Source organism: Cannabis sativa, chromosome 4 (genome assembly GCF_029168945.1).
Source record: "Cannabis sativa cultivar Pink pepper isolate KNU-18-1 chromosome 4, ASM2916894v1, whole genome shotgun sequence".
In the NCBI taxonomy this organism is placed as follows: Eukaryota; Viridiplantae; Streptophyta; class Magnoliopsida; order Rosales; family Cannabaceae; genus Cannabis; species Cannabis sativa.
Genome location: NC_083604.1, coordinates 9347778 through 9375538, shown reverse-complemented (window position 1 = coordinate 9375538; position 27761 = coordinate 9347778). Strand labels below are relative to the sequence as shown.

The following is a 27761-nucleotide window of genomic DNA, read 5'->3' as shown; positions in this document are numbered from 1 at the left end:
CATAAGCCAGGCAGGTTAGACAGCGATCAAAACTTAACACCGCTCTTAAAGACTTAAAGGCAACACACTTTTTTTTTTATATATATATATAATTAATTAAAATCTAATATGCTTCCTAACATGCTTTCACATTCACATTTATTTAAAGTACTAAACAAGTACGGGCTTACTGAACCGTGAACCAAGCTTTCTCTGATGAAGATTGTACATGTCTTAGCAAGCTTCGGTAGACAAACCTGGCGGCTCTGATACCAAAATTGTAACGCCCTAATGCTAAGGCACGCTACAGTGTTTTTTCAAATATTGTGCAATCTTTGCTAATAAAAAAAAATTCTCGAAAAACGTGTCAAATTAAAACTTTTGCTTTAAATATTAAACTTTGTAATATAATATAATATTTACAAATTCCGGGATCCCGTTTTCAAAATTTGTAAAATATACTTTTTAAACTATACATTTCAAAATACATAACTTTCAGGTCGCGCAGCGACTTTCAAAATATAACTCCCAGATGTCCCGAGACCGAACACTCCAGGTCGCGCCGCTTGACATGTACAACCTCACCCGAGCTCAGGTTCATTCTTGTTCAGCCTTCGCCTTTCCTTTACCTACACATGGAAGCAGAAACTGTGAGTCAACAGACTCAGTAAGAAATGCATATAACATACCATATAATTTCCGACCTGTAAATAGGCGCCCATACACCTATTTACAGAGCTTAACAGATGAGTATGAACGTTCAATACCAGGGTACAACCACTATACCACATACACATCGTACCTCACTGTACGAGTGTTGGTAGGGTTTACCCCGAACACAGAGTAACACTGAGTGATGTACCACACACCTTAGCATTTTCCCGTGCCCGTGTTGGTAACACTGTATCGTACTCACAGCCACAATAATCACTATACCAATGCACTCTATAACTTATTCATACAAGTGTTGGTAGTGCTTAACATAATTCAAGCATGCATATATAAACACATATACACACATTCAGATAATCACATCATACATTATACACAGTTCTTACCTGTTTTCCGAATTCAAGTGTGCGGGCGGGCACAGCGAACGGAATTCACGTGCTAGATGGATGCCCTAATCACAATAATTGCAACACAGATGAGTGACTCGCTAAATCACTTTCCGGGATTTAAACTTGAAACTACAAGTTTCCCTATCGATAAACCTCATGGAAATACCCTAAATATCTCAAAATTGGCCAAAACTAGGGTTCTGGAATTTCCCCCAACAGGCAGACCGGTTCCCAACCGGGAATCCGGTTCTAGGTCACCATCCGGTCGACCGGTTGGTACAGGTCCCCCAGAACCGGAATTCCAGTTCTGTGCTGGGAACCCAAAAATCATCCCCCTTAACTCAATTCAACCCCAAACCTTACCAAACTCTCCAGTACACCTATACAATGCATAAACAATAGAATCCAGGCAGTAATTCGCAGAACAAACCAACAATACTCAACTTGCCATTAAAGCTCAAAGCTTGAGTTTCAAAACTCAAGCTTGCTTAAAACCAACATCAAGCAATAAAATCAGTTGCTAGGAACTTCAATCAACTCAAACCAACCCTAGAATTCGAACCCTAGGCACTTCAAACCTTAACAGCCCCTAATCCACAATATCACCAATTCAACCTAACTTTGAAACTTGAAAACTAAGAAGGGTTTCATTAGGGCTTACCTTAATTTGAATCTCCCAAGCTTTCTTTGCTGAAAACACCAAGAATCAACAGCCCTTCCCCCTTGGTTTATGCCCCAGCCGAAAGAGAAAAGAGAGAAAGAGAGAGTTCTCCTCAATTTTTAGTTTTTCTTTCTTTTTTTACAAAAATAAGATAAATGAGTAATAAGATATTCTTAGCTGAAATAACATGCTAGGTGTCACCAAAATAACCAGCCACCTAACCTCAAATAAACCAAATGACTAAATTGCCCTTTAGACTTAAAACTAGGGTATAATCAAAGCTAGGGGTAAAATGGTCAATTTCCACAACCCCGCTCAATCTCGATAATTTATTTTCTCTAAATTATTTCCCACTATGAAATAAGGTTCTAAACTTACCCATGTGATCAATCTAGCCATCCATTGCATTTTCCGTTGTCGCCGAGCAAAAAATACAAAATTAACATATTTCACATATAAGCTAAATAATACCCCTAGAGTTTAATAAAATCTCCAGAATTGAGAAATTATAACTCTAATATTTATTTCTAAATATTGGGGTCCACATTTTAAATTAATTCACAAATAATAATAAAATAATAAAAATTAGTGCTAATTGCCTTTACTAATCAACATTTCTAGAGCGGTCATTACAGAGGTCCACAACCCAATTGAGGCCATTGGGACGATTAGCCACCGGGGTTGGACATAACTTTTTACCGTGGATCACCCATGGATCTTCCCAAATATTTGTATCTTTACCATCAGTGATCAACTTACAGAAACCTTTCTTCAAAATCGTTTTGTCTTTAACAATATTTTTCCAGAACCAAGAGTCTGAACTCTTGTAAGAGAAATTCATGAAATGTCTTTCCTTGAGATACTTGGTCTTAAGGACCCTGCCACAAAGCAATTGATTTTCATTGATTAGATGCCATCGCCATTTAGCCAGGAAGGCTTGGTTCATCTCCAATGATTTCCTAAAATCAAGGCTCCCACACGATTTAGGGAGGCACAACGTATCCCATGATTTCAAGTAAATTCCTCGGTTTCCCTTCTCACAACCCCACCAAAAGTCCCTAACCAATGCTATCAACTTTGGATGCCAATCTCTTGAAAAATTTCGTAGTTTGCATAGTGTACACTGTGAGGGTAAGCCCAACTGATTTAATCATAGTAGCCGAAACAACTTTAGAAAAAGTTTTAACTTTCCAGCCTTGGAGCTTGGACACAAGATTATCCATACCAAAGTTAAAATCTGCATCTTTTAACCGAGATTTAAAAAGTGGGAGCCCTAAATAATTAATGTTTCCAATAATATCAATTCCCAAGATTTCTTTAATACCTCTCTTCATTCCTTCACTCGTGTTATTACTAAAAAAGATAGAAGTTTTGAGTTTATTTATGTGTTGGCTTGACGAATCATAAAATGTCAATACATTGTCGATAGGTTGTCGATAATAAGTGGATAAGTATAATTGAGGCTAAACATTCTCGATAGTATATCGATGATATATCGATAGCTTGTCGATAGCCTCAACAGATAGAATAGAAGTTAGAAAGGTGGGAAAAATTAATTAGCATTAAATGGCTAATTGTACACATGTATGACATGCAATGTGCATTGTCGATATGATATCGACAGTGTGTCGATAGTTTGTTGATATGACAAAATTCCACAAATTTTCGACATGGTGTGGATGTCATGTCGACACTCTGTCGATGATGCTGCCACTCGAGATCCTGACAGTTCTTATCGATGGGATATCGTTGGAATGTCAATAGTTTTTTCGAATATGTTAAATATTTGGCCCTTTTTTATATTTTTTTGGTATTTTTCCCTAAGTTACCTTTTTTTGTTTGAAAATACAGGATCGACTGTGTTTCTTGTTGTATCGTACGATAGTGTTTGGTGTGTTGAGGGTTTTAATTGGGTTTATAAAGCCGAAGGCAGTTTGACGTTGACAGTTAGAACTGACACAACCATACAACAAATGTGCCAAATTTTGTATGAAGAGTTGGAGGTTGATCATTTGGCGTATGATTTAAAATTAGAGATTTGTTCCTTGTACATGAAGGGACAAATGGTTCCGCCAGAGGTTATTAAGAAAGAACTCCAACTGAGAACGTTCTTAGAGATGAAGGTAACAATGTCAAACATAGATTTTATGCCATTATTTGTGACTAAGGTGAGAAAAGTTGAGAATTTGGAGCCTACGCCGCCTACTAATCCTCTCTCTCAGATTATGGTAGGGTCTTTCATTCCCGAAATAGAGGTTGGAATTGGTGTGAATGAGGAGGTTCCTACCAATGTAGATCAACAACAATCAGCGGCAGGATTTGATCAGTTTGAGGAGTTTGATACTCCCTTCTACAATAACGATCCTATTGTAGATTTGAATATGAAAGATGAACATGATTTGGTAGTCGATGAAGCCGTAGAGGTACCTTCCTTGAGGTTAGAGTGTGGACCGAGAAATCATGGTACACAGCGAGAATGACAACAAGTGTATAAAAATTGCAATACACATGGAACTAGCAATAGTCAACAAAGTAGATCCGAAGAACATGCTCCTCCTCGTCATGCAACCTTCTCAACGCTCTCGTCTTTTGAAGTTTGTACCAAGTTCAAAGCTCCTATGTGGACAAAGGAAGATATAATGGAAAATCATGAGCTAACTACTTGTTTACAAAGTAAGGAATCAGGGGAGATACAACTTGGAAATAATTATGAAAACAAGGAAGAATTGAGACAAGTGGTGGGTAGGTTTGCACTTAATAACAATTTTGAGTGGATGGTGAAGAAGTCAACCCCCGATGTGTTGTACGTTACATGCAAGGCTCCATATTGTAATGGAGATTGAGGGGGAGGAAGAAGATGCATTCTGATAACTTTGAGGTCACTGTATTTAACGACAAACACACATGTAACCTGAATGCGAGACATTTAGATCACTGTCAAGCAGCACCATGGGTGGTTGGCCATCTTATTAAGGGGAAGTACACCCAAGATGGAACTAAATACAATGTTTGACACCTATAGTATCCAGATGAGTTATGTGAAGGCGTGGAGGTGCATGGAGATGACACTTACGTATGCTAGGGGTACGCCAGAGTTTTCATACATGAAGCTACCTGGATACTTGTACATGCTGGAATAGAAGAATATAGGTACCATTACTGACTTGTATTTAGAGGATGAGCAGTTTAAGTGCTGTTTTATATCACTTGGTGCGTGTAAAAGGGGATTTACTTTATGTCGTCCTGTTTTGAATATCGATGGCCCATTCTTAAAGACGAAGTATGGCGGTATAATGTTAGTTACTCTGGCATACGATGACAACAACCAATTGTGTTTGGTTGCTTATGGTATCGTTGACAGTGAGAATAACGACTCTTGGATGTTTCTTACAGAAGTTGAGGGTAGCAATTGGGGTGGTTGAGAACTTAGTGTTTGTGTCAGATAGGCATCAAAGCATTGATCATGCTGTTGAACTTATTTTCCCCGAAGCAGTTCACTGTGCATGCTATCACCACATTGTTATGAACGCGAACTCCAAGTCAAAGACTGATGCTTTTCACAACCAAATATATAATGTTTCTTACTCATGGTCGAAAACTGAATGTGATAGAGAGTTTAAGAATGTTAGAAAGATGAATCCTGCCATTGCTGCATATGTGGAGAGTATAGGGTTTGAGAAGTGGGCTCACCCTTATTATTTGGGCGATCGATACAACATCATGACCTGCAATGCTACCGAAAGCTTCAACAACGTGATAGAAGAGTTCAGGAAATATCCAATAACTACTATGGTTGAATTTATCAGGTTCACACTACAATCTTGGTTCGCTGATCCCCTCGAAAATGCAGACAAATGTACAACCCCTTTAACCACGCTCTTTGAAATGAACTTGGCAAAAAATCATGAAAATGAAAGGTTCAGGCGCGTCCAACAAAATGGAGCCAATTTGTATAACGTTGGTAGGGGACCTAACAGTGAAAGATGTGGTGATGTGAACCTAGTTGAAAGGGCATGTACTTGTGGCGTGTTTACGTTATTGGAACGCCCTTGCGTTCATGCATGTGCCGCGACATTGAAAACGAATACGAGTGTATACACGCTTTGCTCACCTTATTATTCGAAAGATACGTGGAGGAAGACTTACGATGATACCATCAATCTTGCTGGTGACGAGGATGATTGAGTTCTCCCATAACACATCAAGATTATGAAAGTTGGGGTACCTCTGGAAAAGAAACCAATAGGTCGTCCAAGGAAAAGCGAGGCTGGAAGCCTGGAAGAAGATGGGAGAATCGTTTCCTGTTTGGTGATAAAAAAGTAAATGTACCTCAAAACTGAAGCCTCTGTGGTGGTTCAGTCCACAATAGAGCAACATGAAAAGCCCGTATTTGAGACGTACTCTACTTATGAGTTGTAATAACATGTTCTGTATTTGTTATTCAAAACTACTTTAAAATCAGGTTGGTACTCTACTTATTTGTTGAGAAAGAGAATTTTTTCTATTTTTTTAAAAGTCATCGACTACATATCGATATACCTTCGACACTATTCTCTTTTTTTGAAAAAAAATATAGCCAATTAATTGAGCAGATTATCGAGAACATATCGACATCATGTTGACAATGTCGACAAAAACTATTTTTTGTTAAATTAGCGTATCATATAATATGCATCATTGACAACACCTCCAAAAATTGTCGACAAAATGTCGATAAAGCGTCGACAACACTCTGTTCATGTGTACAACATTTTATCAAACAAAAAACACAACTAAGTTCGTTATGTCGATAATATATTGATAACATGTCGATGATATGTCGACAAGGCACTCTACTTGTGAGATAACATGATTTGTTAAAAAAGTATTGAGTAATTAATGTTGATAATATATCGAAAACATGTCAATATACCATCGATATACAAAATATAAAGCTATACTTTTAATTATGTAAATTAGACAAAATATACAATGTATTTTTAATTATACAAAATATATAACTGTATTTTTAATTTGGTAAATTAGACAAAATATACAATGTATTTCTAATTATACACAGATATTCAACCAAGATTCTGGTAATACAAATCAACGCACCACCATTCACGAAACATCTTCATCTGATCTTGCATGACATCAGCTACTGAAGGTTACATCATCAGATGCTCCACATACTCAATGGCATAAATCACCACTAAATGCAACATAAAATATAAATTTAGTACATTGTAAAGCATATTTTATTACTACAATACTTTTTTATCGCTATGTACTTTATTTTTGCCTTCGAAACTAAACCGTGAGTGGCTCAAGACGAATGCATCCTCAGAAGCTCCTTGATCTCGTTCGTAGTTAACGCCATAATCTGGTTATTGGTTAGAAAATCTTCAGTTGCATAGATTAATGATGGCAACAGTTCTTCCCAAGTCTTCAGGATGGGTGCCATGCTGTTCCAATGACAAATACTAGAATCATAGTCGTATACGTTAATTTCCACAGCTCTATGTTAACTTCAATAGCCACCCATTGCCTCTGTGTGTGAAGATACAAAGTGAAGTAAATGAACTCATTGCCCCCCATCTCTGATAGAATTGGTCCTGTAATTATGGAGAAAAGCTAAATTATTAACAAATCATAATAAACTTGTAATCATAGTTGAAACTTTAAAAGCTTACTAAATCAATACTTGATGACCACCTCTGCAGTTTCCATGATATAATCCTCTCAAACAAAGTTTTTTTAGGACCCTTGTGATTTGTCCATGCACTGCTGATGATAGTGGTCACATATGTGGAGAGAATGATACCCTTCTGTGAAAATATCAATGGATAGAAGAAGCGTCGCCTCCTCAACATATAGGCTGATGCATCTATATGCTGCATATAAAGGTTAGAGGAAGCAGTTAGACAACAAAATACAGTAATTGTAGATTAGTTGGCTTATAAAATGTAGTAAAACTATAGATTAGTTTACTTACGCAATCTGTAAGCTTTTCTTGCAATGTTAGCAACTTCCAAAAGAACGATGGACCGTAATCATCAGTTTTCAAATCCCGAAGCCAATGGTTGGGAATGAGTCCAGAACACCACTTCTGAAAAGTATCCAACAATCTTTCATCCGGTGACGACAGGGGATCAAACGTCGAAGAAAGCCTCTGTTTCTTCTTCATCTCCGTGTAATCTTTAAACCATATAGGGGATTTCTCTTCCTCTTCCCACACTCAACCCCTCCAAGTGGTGCCTCTAAAGCCAAAATTTCACCCTGTGACTCGCTGTCACCTATGCAGATAATACCTGCACCGATAGGGGTAGCTGAAGCATCCTCATAGGGATCATACCCGTCAGGAAAGACCTCATCATCTCCACCCATAGCAAATGGTGAGGGTGATGCATCTGTTGGGGGCTCCGGTGTTGGAGCTGTTGTTGGCGTACGATGCAGCATGCTCAATATAGTTCTGAGTTGCTCCATAATGAGGTTCTGACCACCCTTCAGCTCTATATGGCTATTTTGAGATGCCTCCTTCAGCTCGGCGTGAGAAGCGTACAGACCCTTCTGCTCAGCCTCAATCTTGTCCAACCTCCCCACTAATTCTCTGTACTCGACACCACCAAGACTTGAAGATGATGCACTGGGCTGAGGGTCTGAAGCAATGGCCTGATAAAATATATCCCAAAAAATATGGTTAGCATACAGTAATATAACAAATAAATTACATAATTATCGACATCATGTCGATAACATGTCAACATTGTCGACATGACATCGACAATATCTAAAAGATATTTAAAATAAAAAACCAACAATTATCGACAACCTATGTAAATTACAACAACTAACAAAGTAAATTACAACTAACCAAGAAATCACAACTAATGACAATCAACAATCATAAAAAAAAAGTTTAAAAAATGGTACCTGAGTCTCTGTCTTAGGCAAATCAGCATTTTCAACATATTCCGCTGCTTTCTCTACTTGTCTTCCAAAAACAGCTGGATCTTGGGTTTCCTCCTCGGCCTGTGTGGCATCCACCCCATCCTCAACTAGGTTCTCCACACCATCGTAAGAGATGGTCCTCACATATTCCTCCTCTTCTGTGCGTGGAAGTAACCCCTTCATCACTTCAAGATGCTATTTAAGATTCAAAAAATATAAGAGAAAAATAATTTAGCATTTATTACAAGCATTTATCTTAAATGATTACTCTAAACATAAGAGAAACTCATACCCGTCTAGAAAATAATGCACTAAGGTCCTTCTTTCCTATATCACCCTTGCTCGTCCAGCTAAGCATCATGGGAAATCAAATCCCATGATTCATGCCATACCTCTTTCCAACCTCTACAATGGCCTCATATACCCAATATTGTACTACAGGTAAGAAGCCATAAGTTGTGTATTTGCACTCTTGCTGAACTTCCAAACTAAACTTTTTCTCGTAGTTGGCCTTCTGTTTCAACATGTTCTTTTGAAGCGAGTGCATAAGTCTGGCGAATTAGTGCTTCCCCTAAGGAATCCGAATTAAGAACTCAAGATCGTCGACATATCTAAGTATGCCAACCGTAATCAACGCGTTAGCCTCATGACCCAGCAGCACTACCTCAACAAACAAGCACAAGCCAAGCTTGTACAAGGCTTTCTGGGTTCTGACAGTTTGTGAACCTATCTTGGAGTGCTTCTGTCTTCAAACTATCAGACTGATTGAAATATTTGTTGATCAATCGGTCCGACCTCGAGCGGGTAACCTGCGCAACCTTCTCCTCTTTTGTTGGACCCAAGGAGAAGTTCAGGCCTATAATGAACGCAAACTCAACTACTCCAAATCTGAGCTCCTTTCGACCAATGTAAAAATGCATGTGCAAATCTTTCTCAACATCAACCTTCATCTTGTGCAACATGACTTCGTGAAATAACATCGAGGAGAATGTCAGGGATACAACATTCCAAAAGTTGTCGAAATCGCTTTCTTTCGTCGTGTTATTCAAATTGTACTCCTCAAATCGAGATTTGAGTTTTGTAAAAGCACCAGTGCCTCTATATGTCACGCGACAAGTAAAATGCTCGGCTGCTAGAACTATGACGTGGAGCCATCTGAAAAATATATATAACAAAAAATATAACAAATGCCCTCACAGAAATTGTCGACATTATGTCGATATATTCACACTTAAAAATGACAAAATACAATAATATCAAATTGTTGACAACATATCGATAACCTGTCGACAACATATCGACAAAATATATCAAATAATAAATGCACATAGGGTGTCAAAAACATGTCGACAGTTTGTCGACATTATATCGACAACCATAATATATTCTTGGATTGCCGAAAAACTATCGATATCCTATCGACATACTATCAATATATTCTTTAAAAAATTAAAAAGACCAGTTCTACTCAAATAAAGACATACTATCGACAACATATTTATATTTCATCGACAAAATATCGATATACCCAATAAATTCTTACAAATATATCCTAATCAAAATGTCAATAAACCAAAGATAAGATGTCAATAACCTATCGATATACAGTAAAAAAATATTAAATTCTTATGTTCAAACTATGTTCAATTATGGTCGACATTATATCGATAACCTATCGATAACACTATTAAAACACATAGACACCACTGAAGAACATACAGAAAAATACACATTATCTAGAATCTACAAAAATTCAACTAATCTGAAGAACATACACAAATTCGCATCCAAATCTATAAAATCAAATTTTTTATTTAAAAATAACTTACTTTTTTACTGAGCTGGGTGGTGGCGACAGTTTGACTCCGAGTTCTTTCGGTGGTGGCCTGATGTCAGTGGTTCGTGGTCGTGGTCGTTGTGGGTCGCCTTTTGTGGTCTTCGTTGTCGTGGTTGTGGTGGTGATCGTTGGGTCACCTGGGGGAAATGGAGAGAGAGAGAGAGAGAGAGAGAGAGAGAGAGAGAGAGAAACGGATGCGAGATTGAGGAAGTGGATGAGAGAGATTTAGGCCTTTGAGTGGGTTTGTAGCTGTTTGGGGGAATCGTGGTCTATCGGTAGTTCTATCACACTAGTTGGGTTCTTGGTGTGGTGGAGAGAGAGATGAGGAAGAGAGAGAAGAGGAAGAGAAAGACATTAAGGGAGGGAAAATTAAATAAAAAGGTATTTTGGGTAATTTAGGAAAATAATGGCATTATTTTATACAAATTAGTAGAAGATATAAATTTTAATATTGGGAGTTTTATTATGTATTATTAATGAAATTTTCCTAGTAATTACACTGTATAATAATTACATTCTATTTTAAAATACAAGTTGTGTTTGGATGTCAAGTACTGGTAATTACATGTGAATTCTTAATATCATGTTTGGTAAGACAGTTAGTAATTACACAGTAAATTAATATTATAATATTTAAAAATAAATTTCATCAATTAATAATATATAAATAAATAATAATCTCTTCATAAAATAAACTAGAAAATATTTAAAATAAACTTTATTTTTTTAAGACTATCTAATTGCTCTTACGTTCTATATATTTTGAGCTATTCTATCTCTAAAATTAAACATATATTGCTTGTCATCATCTGTTGGCTCGTCACCAAGTTCTTCATCTGAATTTGAATCAAAATCAATATTGTTCAAACTTTCACAATTTTGTATTTCATTTTCCATGTCCTCTTCGAAAAATTCATCATCCCAATTCCACTTGCGAATAAAGTTGTTAAGTACACAACATGCTAATACCATCCAACCTTATTTTTTGATGGTGTATGGAGGAGCTATTGTTAGTATGAGAAACCTTTTTTTTTTCAAAAAAAGCAAATGTCCTTTCAAATAAATTTCGAAGTTTTGAATGCCTTAAATTGTGGTGCTTGTGTTTGACTCCACTCTCTCAAATGATATCGTGTTCCACGATATGGTGCTAGATAACTTTTTGTATTTGCATAGCCTGCATCAACCATATAATATTTTCCTACAATTTTAAATATTATATTCATTAGATTTATGAACATTATAAGAAACAAATTATCATGCCTACACTATAACAAATAAATACCATTTGGAACTTTTAGCTTATTTTGTTGTCTCTCCCAAATAACATTTCTTAACACTCTTGAATCAGAGGCAGATCCCTCCCAACCAGCTAACACGTATTGAAAATTTATATCAAAATCAACCGCAGCAAGAACATTTTGGGAAAGAAACCCTTTACGATTTCTATATCTCGGTTGATCTTCTAATGGAACCCATGCAGGGATATGAGTTCCATCTATTGCTCCAACACAATCCTAATAAAATATATATAATTCCAAATAACATATTAGTATTGTTTGTAAGTCTAAAAAATAAATATAAATATGTTAAATATCTTTATTATATTTTTTTAAAAAAAGAAACTAACCTTAAACCAATGATAAAATAATTGATTGGAGGATATCTCTTGTGGAACACCTCTACCTGGTGGAGTGAGATAATGTTTTCCTAGTCTTACACATGCTTGCAAACATTTGTTAAAATGACGACTGATAGTTTCTCCAGAATGTTGAAAACGGTTTTGTACTACTCTATTCCTCTCATTATGAGCTAATGTAAATATAAAAATTGCCAGTTGTTCCTCAACACTAACCATTCTGGAATCATTCAGTAGTCCTCTTGTTTTCATCTCATTTGCAAGTCGCAAAAAGCATGAAATATTCTTACGTAATAAGTCATAACATCCACGTGGATGTCCTTGAATCAATTCATTGAGGAAGTTAGCTCCAGTTAAAATTGATCGGTGAACTTTTTCTTTCGATCCAACACCTAAATAAGTTCCAATAATGCAAACTAAAAGCACACATTTCGCCATAAATAACTTGAACTCATCTTCATTTGCCATTCCTAATTATTATAGAAAAGAAATAGAAAGAAATCCATATATCAATAATAATAACTGCAAGTTGAACAACATAATCAATAACATAACTTATAATGTTAAACAACTCAATGCATGTTTCATAACATAAATATTGTTCTTGAACATAAAAAAAAAACATAATGAAAGTTCCATAATAAAAATCTAAAATGCAAACTAAAAATTAGCTATTTAGAAACCTAGTTGTTGATAAATCCATTTCTTTCTAAGTTCTGGGAACATTGCAGAAAAAAAACTCAGCCTTCCTCTCATCTGTAAGAATGTTAATAACTTGGACAATCCATTCATCACTGAGTCCTAATTCCATAATCATAGGCACTAACTTCTCGACAGAACTATTTTTAGGTTCTCGTTGCAACTTAATTTGCTCTTCAGATATTGATGTCCATCTATCAACAGATTTTGCTAAACTACTTCCAATGGAAGTTCTATTTCTTTTTGGACGAGATGTCAATGTTGGTTGATCAGGTAAATGTTTCTTCCCCATGCTCTTATCATGCTGAGTTGATTGATTTTGTTCACTATCCATATTGCTTATATCATGATCAAGCACATTTTCAGAGTCAGGAAATTGTGTATCACCAACTACATCATCATCAGAAAATTTATTTTGGAAGTCTTCAACATCATTTACTTCACAACCATTTCTACCATCAGCAACAACATCTCCAAAAATTAAAGCCAAAGTGTTATAGTCAGGTAACTTCTTAATCCTATATTGAGCATCTTTTGGATGAGCCTATCACAAAAATAATAGTAATAATTAGTAACATGTACCTATTCTCCTTTATCATTAAACAAGAAAAATAATTACTCACCATAAGATATTGCTCCCATACGTCATCCTCAGCAGTGACTTTTCAATTTGCTTCATCCCACCCAAAGCCACTATTAAATAGCATTCTCTTTATGGTAGCATAAGTTTTTTTTCAAAGTTCTCATCCTATTTTTCATTTTAGTCTTATCTAATTTATCTCCATACAATAAACTCATTTCTTTTTCTACCCCTTGCCATCCCTCATTGGTTAAGCCCCCTTGTTGTGTCTTTCCTAATTTAACTTGTTCAGCTATAAAAATAATAAAATACTCATCTTGACTTTCATTCCATTTGGTGTATGGCTTTCCAACCTTAGAATTTTGAGTATTTGCCATTCCTATATTAATTAAAATTTAATGAAAAAATAATATTAAAAAAATCTGATTTCATATATTCATATCATTTGTTTTTTTTACAAGATAAAATGCACTCAAAAAAAATATTATAAAATAGCATCAGACATAAGAAAAATAATAAAATTGTGTACATGAGAAAAAGAAAAAAAAATACGAGGGACTAACCTTTATAAGAATAGGAGGAGACCGAAATGAAAAATAAGAGATGGAATAGATTTTTTTTTTTGGCAGATGGTATAGGTAAGTTGATTTGAGAAAGTAGATTAGATGAATGGTTGGTGTCTTTTTGTTTTTGATTGATGAGAGATGGAATATATAGAATACTAACCTAAGGCTGTATGGCTGTATATGGGAATTGATTGACGTGATGATTGATAGGAAAAGGAAAATTCAATACATAATTAAAAATAATTAAATATTATATTAATTAATAAAAATAATTTAAATTTATTTTTAGTATAATTACACTTAATTCTCACAGGGGCTATGAAAATTAGAGAGAGTAATTGAGGTTTTCGAATTACCTCTAATTACACAGTTATTATGTAATTACGTAGCCAGATAAATACGTACGCCAAACCTTATAATTATCTCCAATTACATTCAATTTCAATTCCAAGTAGCACTGTAGCCCTTAGCATTTCTCAGTTACATGCTTAATAAAGACTAAAGAAGAAAGGCACCAGCACTTGAAAGGTAGATGATGTGCCATGCTACTATTTCCTTTAAATATTGGCATAAAAGAGAAAAAACATGGTTGATGAGGCTATAAAAATAATAGAGAAAATTACATACATTTTTTAATTTGATGCTTTTGATTTGTATTTTATTTTTTAAAATTTATTATTTTTAACTTTTTTTTTAATTATTCTATTAATTTTACCTCTATCATTTCACCATAATTTTTATTTTTCCCTAATTAGCATTTCTTCCAACTTTCCCACAAACCTATACATCCATTTTAAAAAAAATACAAATCTATTATATTTGAAATTATATCTTAGTTATGTAAGTAAATGAGAATAATTTAAGTACAATACTCGTAAAAAAAAATATATTAAATTAAATTTTATTTAAATATAAATTTAGTTAATATATATTAAAAAATATTTTTCAACTTCTATATATATATATTAGTGTTGTCTAGCTAATAATGAGGTGTGACATTTGGTCCAATTTAATTCAAGCTCCACTTCTATTGGTCCATCATCCCACAGTTCATTAATTTCACTTGCCTCATACATCATCAGAAAAGCTTGCCCGGATTTTTTTTCAGCAACCGGAAATGGCAGAAGAAGTAGCTACACAGAATAAGAGTATCCTCAAATCACCAGCACTTCTAGAGGTATATATATTAATCAATTAATTTTATTAATTGCTTCATCGAATTAATATTTTTGGTAATTGGATTTTTGATGATTTCATTTGCATGCAGTACATCTATGAAACATATTGTTATCCAGGAGAACATGAGCAGTTGAAGGATCTTAGAGAAGCCACTGTCAAGAAATATAAACTACGGTGCTTTTTTTCTTGCCGGCCTCAATCTTTTTTTATTAATTAAGGTGCCGTTTGATAACACTTTTTTAATCAGTTTTCTGTTTTTAAAATTAAAAAAGTGAAAATATTTTTCAAAAACATATTCTAGAAAACTGTTTTTACTTTTCAATTTTTTAATTGAAATCAAAATTTTAAAAACAAAAAAAAAAAATCACTTTCAATATTTTTTTAAATACTTTTTTTTTTCTTAATCAATATCTTGGACTTCGATCATGACCCGGACCCAAATCCCCCCACGGTCCTGGCGCTGAACCCGACCTCTGACTTGAACCCAAATCCGACCTCGAACCTAGACCCGACGTAAATAAAATTAAAAAATGAAAATGAACTTTACAGAACACACTTGTGTTTTCTGTTTTTAAAATTGAAAAACAAAAGTGGTTACAGAACGCATTTTTATTTTTCAAAAGCAAAATTTTTAAAAACAAAAATTTTAGTTTCATTTTGTGATTAAAAAATTAGAAAATAAAAGTGTTACCATTTAAATTTGGGTTTATTTATCTATATACACATAATAATTACAGGAGTATTATGGGCGTGCCTGTGGATCAAGGACAGTTTATGTCGATATTTTTGAAAGTGATGAATGCAAAGAAGACTATTGAAATTGGAGTTTTTACTGGTTATTCTCTTCTTACCACTGCTCTTGCTCTTCCTCATGATGCCAAAGTAAGATCTTATTTTTTTTAATATAATAAAGTGACACATGCATGATTTAGGAGCCAAATCTTGTGTCCCAATTTTTTCCTGTCTCTCTATCCTAATCCAATTAAAATGTTTCACCTCAATTAAATGTATTTCTTAACAGAGTGAATATATTTTTCTTTCTAAAAGAAAGAGAGTTAATATATTTAAGGACTATTTTATTTTATAATAATTTATTGTCATGTTACTATTTTAAAAAAAAAATAATAAAGACACTTGAATAAATTAGATTTTACCCTAATATATTATTAATATTAATGTAAATTGTAATACTGATACATTTAAAAAATAATATATTATTAATATTAATATTTAAAAAATATTAAAGATTACACCAGTTTAATTTTTTTACGAAAAAAAGAAGATTTTTAATAAAAAAAATCTAAAATAAAAGAAATAGGTCTATTTTTCTTATAAAATTATATTATTTTTAACTAAAATCTTATTTTCTTCTTCTTCTTTTTTCTAACGGAATTCATTTTATTTTATTCGAGTGTCTTTATTTTAATAATTTATAAATCTAATACATATAATACAATTATATTTTAAAATTTAATAGATGAAATGCATATTCTTTTCTTATATATAATTTTTTTTTTCAACATATAATTTAAAATAATTTTTTTTTGAATAAATCAGGAAATTTATTAATTAATAAACTCGTTCAAAACAATAGAACGCATTTCAGAGGAACAATCCTCCAACTGAAGCACACAACCTGTAGAGAAACAAGAGTCTCTTGCCAAGCAATGAGCCAACTTGTTTGCAGATCGTTCAACAAAATATAACTCAACAAAAGATAAAGCCAAAAGTAAATTTCTAACATCTTGAACAATAAGACAAAACTGTGAAGACATAAAAACATTACTTTAGATTGCTTGGACACACACCAAACTATCCGTTTCTAACAATACATTGTCCTAGGGATGAGTTGTAATCCAACTCAAAGCTTCTTTGATCATGATCTCAGCAATTTCGGGTTGGACATACCCAACATTTCCCTTCATAAAAGCTTCTACCACGGTTCCATGATGATCTTGAGCTACACAGCCCACTCCAAACCGCCCCTCTTGTTCAAATAAAGCCCCATCAACATTAACTTTAAAATAAAATTAATATTTTTTTTTATGTATACAACCTTTTTCTTTATTTGAATTTGTTATATTATTTTATTTATTTTAATTTATTATTGAAGATATAAAATAACAATAATTTATTTTATTTTATTAGTTATGTGAAAAAAAATATTTTTTCACACTACAACATTCAGGAGCAATAGCGGCGGGCCCCTCGGCCGCTATTGCTCCAGTTTTTGGCCGCTAAAGGGCAATAGCGGCGGACCTCGGCCGCTATTGGTCCGCCGCTATTGCTTGGCCGCTACTAATAGTATTAGCGGCCAAAAACTGGTTCCGCCGCTAATACTGTTAATAGCGGCGGAGCAATAGCGGCGGGACCCCGCCGCTATTGCTCGTGTCGATTTCGTGTTTCGAGATCGACACGGGGCAATAGCGGCGGGGTCCCGCCGCTATTGCTCCGCCGCTACAACACCCAGTAATAAAAAAAAATATTAATTATTTTTAAAAATTTATTTATATTATATATAAATAAATAATTAAATATTTAATAAATAAATCTAATTAATATAATTAAAACAATTTAATAAAATTTATTAATAATTTAAAATTGTCTCCAAAGTAATTAACTTTAACATATTAATCCTAATAAAATATTGTCTCAAAATTAAACTAAATTATTACAAAACATAAATAAATTATTCATTATCATCTTCATTCAAGTCTCTAATTATGAAGTCTTGATCTGGATTATTTTCCAGTATGATGCCATATCATGCTTTTCGCTGTAATCCTCGAACTATATAATCTTTTAAGTCGAGGTGTCAACGGAAAGTATCGCATGACTTTGCAAGGAACTTTTTTTCTTTTCCCGTTTTCGGAAGTAACCCAACGACTAGTTCCGCAAACTGGACAAGCCTCCTTGGATGCATTCTCCTTATAAAATAAGCAGCAATTATACAAACAGACATCGATATTATCATAACCCAAGCCTAATTTCTTCAATCTCTTTTTTGCCTCGTAGTAAGTTGATGGAATATTATTTTCCTTCGGAAACGCAAACTTTAAAAGCTTCAATAATTCTTCAAAGATGTTATTAGGAATTTTTCCCCTAACTTTTAAATGCAATAGCTTTGCTAAAAAGTTAAGAGATGAAATCCAATCACAACCGGGATACAATTGAGCTTCAATTTCCTCAAATAAGTCATCAAATTGTGGGTTTGTGGTTGGTTGCTCATCTTCTCCTTGTGGTTCCTCAGTCGTCGAAGGAAAGAAGTCTTCTAAAATAGGAATCATTTCATCCTCTGATTCAACATCAGCAACTGCTACATCAACGACGACATCCTCAGGCTCCCCGTGATAAATCCACTTATCATATCCTTGCATAAAACCTCGATCAAATACGTGTGCTCTAACCCTATCTATTTTTTCAAACCTACTATTTATACATCTCACACAAGGACATCGTATTCGTCCATCACAATCCTTATGTTCTGATGCCATTGCTAAAAAGGCTTGTAGACCATTCCAAAATTCATGGCAACCACGATTTCTGATTTTGGTCCAAGACTTATCGATTGTCGCCATCTACAATTTCGACGACAAATGAAGTATTAAATATTTAAATTTTTGTAAAGTCTTATGAAATTTTATGAGTACAAATTTTATGATATTTTTTTGTAAATATAATGATAAATATGAATTATTATTGTTCTTTATTATTAATTTTTGAATTTTTGTAAAGTCTTATGAAATTTTATGAGTACAAAAGTTATGATATATTTTTTTAAATATAATTATAAATATGAATTATTATTGTACTTTATTATTAATTTTTAAATTTTTGTAAAATCTTATGAAATTTTATGATATATTTTTAAATATAATTATAAATATGAATTATTATTGTTCTTTATTATTAATTTTTGAATTTTTGTAAAGTCATATGAAATTTTATGAGTACAAATTTTATGATATATTTTTAAATATAATTATAAATATAATTATAATTATAAATTTTAAATTTTTGTGTTATTTTTATTATTCATAAAAAAATTAATTTATTTTTTAAATATAATTATAAATATGAATTATAATTGTTCTTTATTATTAATTTTTGAATTTTTCTAAAGTCTTATGAAATTTTATGAATACAAATTTTATGTTATATTTTTAAATATAATTATAATTATAAATTTTAAATTTTTGTGTTATTTTTATTATTCATAAAAAAATTAATTTATTTTTTAAATTTAAATAAATATAAAATAATTAAATTTTAAATGAATTATTATTTTTTAAAACTTAAAATTAATTATCAAAATTTAAACTAATTATATTATAAAAAAAATTATTTTACATATTACACTATAAAAATTCATTAAATTACTAAATTTTAAATTTTTAATTTTTAAATTTTTGAATTATTTTTCATTTATATAAAACTAAATTTATTTTTTAAATTAAAATAAATATAAAATAATTAATTTTTACCACCTTAAAAATACATAAAATTCCATTAACATATTTTTTCTTAAAAACTTACATAAAAATTTGATAATTTAATTACAATTATTATTAAAATTAAAAAAATTATTTTTATTTAACTTTTTAATTTTCAATATTCAAATTTTTATGTAATATTATACTAAAAATTTTAGGCTAAAATTATACCAAATAATTTTTTAACTATCCTAAAAATTTTAGGCTACAATTATACCAAATAAATTAAATCAAATAAAAATTACAATATAACAACAAAAATAACAAAAATATATACTTTCAATTCCAACAAATAAATTAAAAAAGTAAAAAAAAATTACAACAATAAAATAAATATATAAATTTTATAAAGTATATTTATTTAGTATATACACTCACTAAAATTATATATATTAAATTTACATATATATAAACATAAAAAATATATATTATATATAATATATAAAAAAAAATACATTACATAAATAAATATATATATATATACAGTAAAAAAATATATATATTATAAAAAATACATATTATATATAATATATATATATAAAGTGAAAATATATACTAATATAAAACATAAAAAATATATATATACAGTGAATATATATATAGACAAAAATATTTATACAGATAATATATAAATAAATAAAATAATAAATACCCAAATAAATTATATAAATACACAAAAAATATATATATCAATTAATATATATATATATATATCAATTAATATATAATACAATATTTATACACAGAAAACATAAATAATATATACAGAAATATATATATACAGAAATAAAATATATAATACAATATATATATACACAAAAAAATAAAAAATTAATACCCAAACAATATATACATATACACATATTATTAATTATACACCAAAATACACAATATACACAATATACATATACAGATCTATCACAAAAACAAAAAAAATCCGATCTAAACATAAATATATACCCAGATTATAAATCAAAATGTGCATACAAATACAAATCTAAAACCTAAAACTATAAGATTACAATATGCATACAAATACAAATACAAATACCCAGATTATAAGATTAAAAAAAAAAAAACATACCAAAAAACGTCGGGAGTGCGTGAGATGTACTGTTGGTGCGTCGGGATGGTGGTGCGCCGGGGTGGTGGTGCGCCGAGTGGGGTGCTTCGGGGTGGGGCTGATGGTGGGGAAGGGTCGGATTTGGGGGGAAGAGGGGTAAAGGGGTTTGAATTTTGAAATGAAAGAAAAGTTGGAGAAGTGGGGCTGATGGGGGTATTTATAATATGTGTAGCGGCGGACTATTAGCGGCGGGGGTCCGCCGCTAATAGTATAAAAAATAAAAAAATAAAAAAAATACTATTAGCGGCGGACCCCCGCCGCTAATAGTCCGCCGCTAATAATTTGAAATACATGAGCGGGAATTATCCCGCCCATTTATTAGCGGCGGAGTATTAGCGGCGGGCTCCGCCGCTAATACTAATAGCGGCGGACCAATAGCGGCGGGCCCGCCGCTATTAGTATTAGCGGCGGAGCAATTGCGGCGTACTGCCCGCCGCTAATGATATTCAAAAAAAAAAAAAAGGTTGGCCAACTATTAGCGGCGGACCCCACCCTCCGCCGCTAATACCCCTCTTATTAGCGGCGGAGAGGGCCCGCCGCTAATAACCCCGCCGCTATTGGTATTATTTGTTGTAGTGTCATAAATATAAAATAATTTAATATTAAAAAGTAACCAATTCAAAATAATTGGTCTAATCCGTATTTTTGCGGATTAAATTAGATTGCATTGGATTTGAGCTATTGTGTAGAATAGATTAGATCCAAAAAATGAAATCTGCACTTAGAATGCACTGTGAACAAAATAATGTAGATTGAATTGGATGAATACTTCTATATGAAATGCATTTAACAAAATAAATTTTTTATATAAAATAAAAAAAATGAGAAATAATATAAAAATAAAAATGCTTAGTAATTATATGTTTCTTGCTTAAATAAAATACAATTTCATTAAATGAGATTTCAAATTTTTATAGGCTCTGAGACACCCCATTAATAAAGTCTTTCTGTCCTATATTTATATATATTGGGTTATTTTATTAGAACAACAATCACAATTAATTAATTATCAATAATGAGACTTGAGTTAATTGATTTGTAGATAACAGCTATTGATCTAAATAGAGAAGCCTATGAAATTGGATTACCGTTCATTCAGAAAGCTGGTGTTGACCATAAAATAAATTTTATTGAGTCGGTAGCTTCTTCTGTTCTTGATGATCTCGTTAACAATGTAAGTAATCTCATAGTATAAATATGTGATAATTATTTATAATTAATTAAATTTTATATATAATTAAATATTTTTATTAAAAAAAAGACAAAAGAATTAAGTGAGGGTTCTTAATTGGTATGAGACAAGATTCAAATCTTGGATTTCTTGTTTTTTTTTATTAGTAATATCATTATTTTATTAAGCACTAAATGTGCTTATGATGAATAAAGTTTAGGAGATTATTATGATTTTTTTGTTTGTTATAAAAGTATTTGTTTATAAATTGTAGATTGAGATTTTTTTTTTTTATTCTTCAACTAATAGGAATGACAACGAAGAAGGTATGGGTAGTGCACAGTAGTGCTTATTCTACAATCTTATCTTATATTAGTCTATATTATTTATTTTGTGCAGGTAGGGTATATGTATAGAGTACTCATAGATAACCATACCCTAATAAATTTTACGATAAATTAAAATAATCAATAACATTAGGTTCTAAAATACTAAATGACATAAAAGATTATGTAATTACTTGAATAGTAAGTATTAATTGTACTTATATTTGTAAAAAATTAAAAATTATATTTGCTAACAATTAAAACAATAATAAAGTATTAGATATCAAAATAATTATTTTTAAATGTATTTTTTAAATATGAATTAAATGCATAGTAGTCAAATATATATAATGAATAAAATTATTTATAAATATATAATTAGGAGTAGGGTCGGGGTAGGGTATACATCTATCCTTCTTTATACTTGCATTGGTGTAACATCCCCGCTTCAAGCCTTCATTGGGTCCTTACACCCACGGAAATAATGGCTCTTATACACGAGTATGTCACTCTGGCTGCATCATGGACTGATGACTGACCCTACAGACCAACACCAGTGTTTTCAGCGTGCTTTGTCCTCACTCACACGCATCCTGCGAAAACTTCCCAGGAGGTCACCCATCCTTGAAATTGCTCCAAGCCAAGCACGCTTAACTGTGGAGTTCTTTCGAGATGGGCTACCGAAAAACAAGATGCACCTTGTTGACATAGGTAGTACCAATCAATCCATTTAAGCCCTCTTCAACTGTGTAGTCCCATACCTACACAGTCTCAGAATCTTCCCACTTGACCTTCCCCAGGCGGTGTGGGATTGTACAGCTTACCCGATATTTCCCCTTACGGATCACGGGACTACTGACTGTCACAATCACCCCCCCTTACAGGGTTCGACGTCCTCGTCGACCACACTTCCGGCTGGGTCAAGGCTCTGATACCATTTGTAATGCCCCCGCTTCAAGCCTCCATTGGGCCCTTACACCCACGGACTCATGGCTCTTATACACGAGTACGTCACTCCGCCGCTTCTCGGATCGATGACCGACCCTACGTACCAACACGAGTGTTTCCAGCGTGCTTTGTCCTCACTCGCACGCTTCCTGGGAAAACTTCCCAGGAGGTCACCCATCCTGAAATTGCTCCTAGGTCAAGCACGCTTAACTGTGGAGTTCTTTCAAGATGGGCTACCGAAAAACAAGATGCACCTTGTTGATATAGGTAGTACCAATCAATCCATTTAAGCTCTCTCCAACTGTGTAGTCCCATACCTACACAGTCTCAGAATCATCCCACTTGACCTTCCCCAAGCGATGTGGGATTGCACAGCTTACCCGGTATTTCCCCTTACAGATCACGGGACTACTGACTGTCACAATCACCCCCCCTTACGGGGTCCGACGTCCTCGTCGACCACACTTCCGGCTGGGTCAAGGCTCTGATACCATTTGTAATGCCCCCGCTTCAAGCCTCCATTGGGCCCTTACACCCACGGACTCATGGCTCTTATACACGAGTACGTCACTCTGGCTGCTTCCTGGATCGATGACTGACCCTACAGACCAACACGAGTGTTTCCAGCGTGCTTTGTCCTCACTCGCACGCTTCCTGGGAAAACTTCCCAGGAGGTCACCCATCCTGAAATTGCTCCTAGGTCAAGCACGCTTAACTGTGGAGTTCTTTCAAGATGGGCTACCGAAAAACAAGATGCACCTTGTTGACATAGGTAGTACCAATCAATCCATTTAAGCCCTCTTCAACTGTGTAGTCCCATACCTACACAGTCTCAGAATCTTCCCACTTGACCTTCCCCAGGCGGTGTGGGATTGTACAGCTTACCCGATATTTCCCCTTACGGATCACGGGACTACTGACTGTCACAATCACCCCCCCTTACGGGGTCCGACGTCCTCGTCGACCACACTTCCGGCTGGGTCAAGGCTCTGATACCATTTGTAACATCCCCGCTTCAAGCCTCCATTGGGTCCTTACACCCACGGAAATAATGGCTCTTATACACGAGTATGTCACTCTAGCTGCATCATGGACTGATGACTGACCCTACAGACCAACACCAGTGTTTTCAGCGTGCTTTGTCCTCACTCACACGCATCCTGCGAAAACTTCCCAGGAGGTCACCCATCCTTGAAATTGCTCCAAGCCAAGCACGCTTAACTGTGGAGTTCTTTCGAGATGGGCTATCGAAAAACAAGATGCACCTTGTTGACATAGGTAGTACCAATCAATCCATTTAAGCCCTCTTCAACTGTGTAGTCCCATACCTACACAGTCTCAGAATCTTCCCACTTGACCTTCCCCAGGCGGTGTGGGATTGTACAGCTTACCCGATATTTCCCCTTACGGATCACGGGACTACTGACTGTCACAATTGGGTACATATTGTTATATCATCATTTAGTGGCGGATCTAATATTTAAGTTGAGGAGTTTATTATTTTTTTTTTTAAGGGAGGGGGTGTACTTTTGTTTTTTTTTTACGTGATATAACATGTTAAAACTTGATATAAAATTATTTTCTATAGTATTAAATATAATTTAAAGTATAAAAGTAGTAAAAAAAAGGTTGGCTTTAATAATTAAGGTACTAAATACAAATTTTATTAGTAGAAGTGCAAAAAAGAAATCTAAATATTAAAAATTAAAAGTATTTTTGTTGAGATTTGAACTATTAACATCTATTACAGGTTAATCATTATACCAAAACTTCTACCATGTGATTAATATTCATTTATTTACAAATATATGTTGTAAATACTAACTAAAACACATACACATTTTTTCTTATTCTTTTTCAAGGGAGAGATTACCCTTCGCCTCTATGTGGGTCCGAACATACCCTCACCCTACCCTAAACACTATTATTTATTAGTTAGATGGTTAAGCAAAAAAAATTATTAGTTTTTAGTTAAGCAAAAAGAAAAAACAAAAAAGTTATACATATATATATATATATATATTATGGTGATGTAAATTTTAGATCATAACAAATGTTTTACAAATATGTAAAGTAATATCTAACAGAAATTATTGGTTTAACGACTCTTTGAAATAATTCCGTTAAAGTTAACAGTTAAAACTAATTTTGTTAAATCAATCAATTAATTAATTATTTTTTTTTTTGAAAAAACTTAAATACCTAAATTTAATTTATCTATTAAAATATAACTTAGATAATTATTTAAAAGTATCAACTAAATTATATAATATTTTTTTTATATAAATCTTAATTTAAATTTAAATTAACGATACTTTATAAAAAATTCATTAGTTATATCGTTTAAATTCTAAACTTATTACTTATTTTATTGTTTGATAAAAATTAGTTAGATATATTTTTTATACTAGGTTAATATTACGTGCAATACATGTATATTTACTTATATTCTTAGTTATTATTTTGGTTGTATATTTTTAATTGTATTATTAATTTTTTTTTTGGAAGTTATTCAATAAATAAATTATTTTTTATTAAAAAATATTTAATTTAAGTATTATTTATAAAAAAAATACAATAATATTCAAAATTTGTTAATATTTATAATTTTAGTTTAGTTACAGTAATTCTTTTAATTTTATAATACTTTTCATTGTTTTTGAAATATTACATAATTTTTCTATCTTTTTTAAATAATAATAATAGAAATATATTTTTTTGATAAAAAATATGATAAAAATATATATTTTTTTAAATATGTGCAATAAGTTTGAATTTGAATTGTAATATAAAAAGAACTTTATGTTATATAAAACATTTATTATATATAGAAAATAAAAGATAAGAGAGATATGTGTAGTTAAAATTTAAATTGTAATGTTTTAAAAAGTAGAAGAATAATTTTGTTATATAGCTACATTTCTTATTAATAAATTTAAAATTAAATTAAATTTATATATTTAAAAAATATAATTAAATTATATTAAATTTAATTATTATTATTATTTAAATTAATAAATAAATCATAACAATTCTAACCAAATATGCAAGGTATGTTACACCTCGTTCTTATATATAATACATACATGAGTATTTATATAACTTTTCACTATGGTATAATTACACTATTATTTGGCAGGAAAAAGAAGTAGGGAGCTTTGACTTTGCATTTATCGATGCTAACAAAGATGAGTACAAACAATATCACGAACAACTTGTAAAGCTGATTAAAATTGGAGGAGTAATTGCATACGATAATACTTTATGGTTTGGAACTGTGGCCCTTTCTGATGAAGAAGAAATGATTATGAAGGATGATTTTGTAAAAGCAAATAGAAAAATCACGAGAGAAGTCAATACCTTTCTAGCCAATGATAATCGATTTGAGATATCTCTTGTTTCTATTGGAGATGGACTCACCATCTGTAGACGTCTCTATTGATTAAGAGATCCGAGAAAATGTAACATTTTTATGAAGACCTTTCCAAACCACGTGATACACATGTATTTAAAATAAACTTATGGTTAAAATTTAAGTCTTATTTTTAATAAATGAGCTTCTTCATTGCTACTCTATTTTATATTTTATTTTAATTGTTTTTAAAAGGATTGCTACTCTATATTTTTTTTTTTTGTGAGAAATTATAATAAATGAATCAGTGAAATAACTATTTTATAATCTTTGCGTGGTCTTTATAATTTTTCTTAAATGCTTCTAATTCATTTTTTTTTTTTTGCTTAATTTACTAATTAAAAAAAATTATGTACTAATATGATTTAATACAAATATTAATAATTTTTTTTAAAAAAAAAACCAATCACCAAATCCAATTCATTTAAGTCTCAAAATCTAATTTAATTAGTAATTTGATTAATTTGTTTTTTTAATTGAATTTTTACTTCTATTTCAATATTAACTTAAAGTCTTAAACATATACAAAATACTACATACAAATATCACTACAGCAATTATATGTATTAGGGGCGACAAAAGTCGCCTCTAAAACTATAGAAAATCGCTCCTAATGACTATTAGAGGCGACAAGTCGCCCCTAAAAGGTCGCCTCTAATAATTCGCGCCTAAAAGTACTATTAGGGGCGACAAAAATATCGCCTGTAATTAGGGGCGACATTGTCGCCCCTAAAAGTAATCAACAAATTTTTGAACTTTACTTTTAGGGGCGACAATGTCGCCCCTAATACTCCTAAAGTCGCCCCTAAAAAGGTGTGTCAAAAATCATTGTTTGACTTTTAGGGGCAACTATGTCGCCCCTAAAGGTTTTTACATTAAAAAAAAAATAAATTTTTGATAATATTAGAAATATTAATATTTAAATAATAGTTGTACTACATAAAGTTATCAACTTTTTACTTTTAATGTATTTAATTTTTGTTTTAAAAGTAGTTAATAAATTAAAAACAATAATTAAAATGTCTTAAAATATTCTACACAACAACTCATAAGATGCATTTTTTTCTAGGATTTTCTAATTAGGCATGAAATAGTATAGCAAAAAGTAATAAATAGTCAATAATATTAGAGTAGAAATAATTTATATATAAATATAA

General features: G+C 32.2%; 3 protein-coding genes across 3 annotated transcripts; 2 read left to right on the top strand and 1 right to left on the bottom strand.

Annotated features, from left to right (window-relative positions):
* The first annotated feature begins 5223 nt into the window (after window positions 1-5223).
* LOC133036777 (uncharacterized) lies at window positions 5224-5886 on the top strand. Its single transcript, XM_061113510.1, has one exon. It carries the CDS (start codon window positions 5224-5226, stop codon window positions 5884-5886), a length of 663 nt encoding a protein of 220 aa, XP_060969493.1.
* Window positions 5887-11013: 5127 nt separating this feature from the next.
* On the bottom strand, window positions 11014-14385 carry LOC133036652 (uncharacterized). Its single transcript, XM_061113251.1, has 2 exons — window positions 12099-14385; window positions 11014-11669 (listed from the first exon to the last, which is right to left on the bottom strand). The coding sequence occupies exons 1-2, from the start codon at window positions 12573-12575 to the stop codon at window positions 11619-11621; spliced, it is 528 nt and encodes a 175-aa protein (XP_060969234.1). The 5' UTR covers window positions 12576-14385; the 3' UTR covers window positions 11014-11618.
* Window positions 14386-14932: 547 nt separating this feature from the next.
* Window positions 14933-26768, top strand: LOC115712973 (flavonoid 3',5'-methyltransferase-like). Its single transcript, XM_061113250.1, has 5 exons — window positions 14933-15129; window positions 15220-15305; window positions 15869-16013; window positions 21790-21921; window positions 26332-26768. The coding sequence occupies exons 1-5, from the start codon at window positions 15070-15072 to the stop codon at window positions 26632-26634; spliced, it is 726 nt and encodes a 241-aa protein (XP_060969233.1). The 5' UTR covers window positions 14933-15069; the 3' UTR covers window positions 26635-26768.
* Window positions 26769-27761: the final 993 nt, after the last annotated feature.

Excerpts from the sequence above, each read along its gene's own strand:
- LOC133036652 (XM_061113251.1), bottom strand. The coding sequence starts at position 12,575 with ATGGCAAATGAAGATGAGTTCAAGTTATTTATGGCGAAATGTGTGCTT. Across the intron at positions 11,670-12,098 it reads TATTTTATCATTGGTTTAAG|GAAAATATTATATGGTTGAT; the intron begins GTTAGTTTCTTT and ends TTAAAATTGTAG.
- LOC115712973 (XM_061113250.1), top strand. The coding sequence starts at position 15,070 with ATGGCAGAAGAAGTAGCTACACAGAATAAGAGTATCCTCAAATCACCA. Across the intron at positions 15,130-15,219 it reads AATCACCAGCACTTCTAGAG|TACATCTATGAAACATATTG; the intron begins GTATATATATTA and ends ATTTGCATGCAG. Across the intron at positions 21,922-26,331 it reads TTGATGATCTCGTTAACAAT|GAAAAAGAAGTAGGGAGCTT; the intron begins GTAAGTAATCTC and ends ATTATTTGGCAG.
- LOC133036777 (XM_061113510.1), top strand. The coding sequence starts at position 5,224 with ATGAACGCGAACTCCAAGTCAAAGACTGATGCTTTTCACAACCAAATA.